General features: G+C 35.5%; 1 protein-coding gene across 1 annotated transcript in view; it reads left to right on the forward strand.

Moving 5' to 3' along the window:
- Nucleotides 1–2,935: 2,935 nt before the first annotated feature.
- The window catches only part of LOC107713764 (enoyl-CoA delta isomerase 2, mitochondrial-like), a 10,520-nt gene continuing 9,215 nt past the window's right edge, over nt 2,936–4,240 (forward strand). Inside the window, exons 1-2 of the mRNA XM_016519375.1 lie at nt 2,936–3,046; nt 3,305–3,458. Coding sequence (XP_016374861.1) covers nt 2,952–3,046; nt 3,305–3,458 — 249 coding nt within the window. The 5' untranslated portion in view covers nt 2,936–2,951. The remainder of the gene's footprint in view (nt 3,047–3,304; nt 3,459–4,240) is intronic.

Below are 4,240 nucleotides of genomic sequence, written 5' to 3' on the forward strand. Positions count from 1 at the left end.
AGATAGATAGATAGATAGATAGATAGATAGATAGATGATAGACAGACAGATAGACAGATAGATAGATAGATAGATAGATAGATAGATAGATAAAAATAGCTAAATTTGTCGCTAGGTGCTTTTTGAAAAACAAAACAAAACAAAAAGTTCCTAGGGTTGTCTGAAAAGTTGCTAAATCTAGCAACAAAATTGCTAAATTGGCAACACTGTAAATCTAATCAACATTTTCTGAAGGCTGATTTTCACCAAACGATGGAGCCATGAAGTCTTCTCATCATTCCTCTGCTTGAGTCACATTTATCATTTGTAAGTCTATTTCAATCAATCTAATTTACAAACATGGACATCAGATGCATAAAACACAGGCTACAGTGTTCAGCAGGAGCTGCATTCAGCTGTAACAAACCCCTTTAGTTTGTAAACGTCTTCAGTTACAACACACCCAGAGTTATGAAAACTGTAAGTGATAATGGCCTCACAATTTTTACTTTGGGGTGTGTCGCAACTAGGTTTCGCTCATTACTGATTGATTGTACATTATATTCATTGTGCCTTGCATGAATGTGGCAGGCTAATCCAAGCACTGTATTGATTCATAATTTATGTGTAGTCTATATGCACATCCCATTCACATAGTTTGAACCAAACGCTCATTTAAGTTATTGTTGTTATTACCGTTTTCACATTTTACTGTAATAGTTAAGTCATCCGAATTGTGAATCAACACAAAAATATCTGATTTCTTCTTTAAAAAAAAAAAAGCATAAATGAAAATATTTAGTCTACACAGTTTAAACAGACAAGCCTTTAGATGATTTGTATGGCTATTTTTAGTTGTATGTGGTCATTAAACATGTAATGAGATTTGGATTCCAGGTTTGCTTTATTTTATGGCTCTGTTCGGTTGGATTGAGAATTGAGGAGCTCGTTCTCTGCAAATGGCTTAGTTTATGTTTTGTTTGCTAATTAATTAATTTATTTTTGGACATTTATGTATCTATTAAAAAGAGAAAAGAAAACTTCTGTCACCTGGTGTTGCTTAGGGAACAGTTTTTAGTCAAATTTATTCCAGTACAGTATGCCTGTTGTCTTTATGTACACTTTATGAACCAGCAGATGGTACTGTTGTACATATTCCAAGACTGACTTTTTTCCTGGCATCATACATACTGTACATACATGCACACAAAGACAGCCACTAGCTGTCAGGCTTTCACCTAGAGAGACGTTATTTAGCTGATTACTGGTCAAGAGATTGAATTCCTTTTATGCCAAATATTATTAAATATTTACAATGAACAGCAACTACTTGATCACAATTCAGAAACTAAATAGGCTACAAAGGCCTATTCATCATTCATTAATTTATTCGAGTAATTTTACCTTTAACATTTAAGTAATTTTAAGAAATAGCCTAATATTTGATTAACAATTTCTGTTCGATTTTCAGCTGTTTCTGTTCAACAGAAATTGTAGGCTAGTTTATAATAGAAATACATTTACAAGTCAACTTAAAAGTGCAAGTTAACAGTTCTTTCTGTAGCCAGAAAATTGCCACTGTTATACTACTGTTGATAATTGTGACGAGTGGGGCGGGGCCGAGAGCCGTGGGAACGGAGCGAGGTCGGCAGAAATACATTTACAAGTCAACTTAAAAGCGCAAGTTAACAGTTCTTTCTGTAGCCAGAAAATTGCCATTGATCGTTGTTATACTACTGTTGATAATATATTAAATATATTTAGTTCTCGAATGTTGATTTAAATTCCTTCAAATTGAATTTAATGGTTGAGTATGATTTGTTGTCAGTTATAAAACGGATAGTTCCGGTCCTTGATTCTGATTGGTTCAAAGCTGTTGTAAATTACTCTACAAACATACACCTTTGTTTACTTCTGTGTGTTGCTCGGCAACCACTTTGTTGGAACCACAACTGTTTCTGAGGAACTACATTGTTTGGTGGAAGAATACGGTTTTTATTAATATCATTACACTTTATTTGCTCTGTTTTATTTTGTGAAACCTTACTACGTATATGGAATAACTGTTTTATAAAAGCAATAAGCCCCGTGAAGCCGTGGTTTACAGTGAATTTATAACAGCTAAGGGGGTTTTAGGCACGATGCTGTTATAAATTCACTGTAAACCACGGCTTCTTGGGGTTTATTGCTTTATTCCAGCTGTAATGCTGCTGCCATCGGTGTTGGGGAGTAACTAGTTACATGTAACAGAATTATGTAATTTAATTACAAAATAAATGTAACTGTAATCTGTTACAGTTACTGAGAAAAAAAAAGTGTAATTCAATTACAGTCACTTATGAAGATGGTAACGAATCAATTAAACCATCTTATGATTTTAAATCTGTTAACCTCAGACCGATCTCAAAGTAAAAAGAGGTGCTAAAGTCATAAGTTTTGTGGTGGCTGTGCTTTAAAATTCAATTATTATAATCTTAATCCAAGTGATGAAGGATTTTGAAATTCTGAGAGTAATTAGTGTTGAGTCCTACTGTAAGGTTAACCCTGCCTGGTTTACATGTTTCAAAATGATCAAAAGTTGAAAACATTCATTAGAAATTCAAAAAAGTAATCAAATTGTAATCAGTTACAGTACTTAAAAAAAGTAATTGAAATAGTTACACTACTTATTACATGTATACAGGGTAAATCTGGTGTTTTTTTGAAAATGACGATGGTTTGAGTGAAATGCGTTTTAAATTTTTTTCCTCAAACACCCGAGTTCAGAACATTATTCGTGAATTCTTTCCTCCAAACTAAAATTCAATCCATAGCAGTTCGACATCTAAAAGGCAAATCCGATTCCTCCAACCAGGAGGCGGCAGTACTTGTTTTTGAACGATACATTTCAAGTTGAGAAAAAGAGAGTGAGAATAAGATGGTGTCTGATTGGCTGATATGTGTGTAGTGGGCGGAGTTAGATGATCTGACAGATGATTGACAGCAGCGCACAGCTATTACGTTGCGTCAGGGTTATGGCTGCTGCGATCAGACTTCTCTCGCCCTGGAGATTTGACCGATTCGCCCGGTAAGAGAGATCTTATTAGAGATATAATATGTGTAAAGTTTCTAGATGCACGACATTATCATCTCCAGTATTTCTATTATTGCTCTGGACATCATGTGCTTCGCAACAGAAACACCTTGAGCTTGCATTGACCTTTACTCTACATCATGGTGTCTGTCAGATCCTCAGCTCTCACACACAACACCCTCTCATTCATGTTTTCACATAAAAGCACATACCGGGACACCGAATTGTAATATATTTCTGATATGTGTCCAGAGCGAGTAAAGCTGTGTGTGCTCAGCTGCACAGCTCTGCCGCAGTTATGGGAGCATCAGTAGAAGAGTTCAACGCGGCCAAAGAAAAACTAGGAACTCTGAAGAAGGATCCAGGGAATGAAGTCAAACTCAAGGTCTATGCACTCTTTAAACAGGTGAGAAATGATCAATAACCAGTGCTGGGGAGTAGCTAGTTACATGTAACGGAATTACGTAATTTAATTACAAATGTAACTGTAATCTGTTACAGTTACTGAGAAAAAAAAGTTATTAAATTAGTTACTTTTGAAAATGTTAACAATTACAAAGGGGGTTACATCTGAATATTTTCTCACACATACAAATTTGATTGATTTCTTTTATAAATTGCATCGACTGCTCTAAAATACGAGACGCCAATGTTTCAGGAGTTTAATTGGGACACCGAATTGTATGCGTTTATTCGATACCTGTCCTATTTGGGTTTATGCATATGCTTTATTTTTTAAGATGAACTGTTTTTTCCAAGGCATTGCAACCCTCTACATTGCGAGTAAATCTTCACTCTGGCGACTAAATGATGTCTAATATTAGCCAATTGCTAATACATTCTCAAATTTTACTCGCCAGTGTGTGAGTTGGAGGCTAAGAATAAGTTTAGCTCAGATATATTTTCACTCGCCGAACACTCTCTGACTGAGCGCTTCAGAGTTTCACTCTCCGTCAAGCGATCTGCGCTGTTTTTCAGTTCATCTGAATGGATGTGCAACGCACAACGTACCGTAAACTCTAGTGTGATGTAATCTGTAACCTATTACATTTCCAAAGTAACCTTCCCAACACTACCAGTAACTTATTGCTCTGGACTAGGGGTGTGCGATATTGACAAAAAATATTAACCCGATATTTTCTGGGATTTTATCGATAACGATAATTAGACGATATTTTGCTGAGTGTG

Source organism: Sinocyclocheilus rhinocerous, unplaced genomic scaffold (genome assembly GCF_001515625.1).
Source record: "Sinocyclocheilus rhinocerous isolate Xijiao unplaced genomic scaffold, SAMN03320098_v1.1 scaffold642, whole genome shotgun sequence".
Lineage (NCBI taxonomy): Eukaryota > Metazoa > Chordata > Actinopteri > Cypriniformes > Cyprinidae > Sinocyclocheilus > Sinocyclocheilus rhinocerous.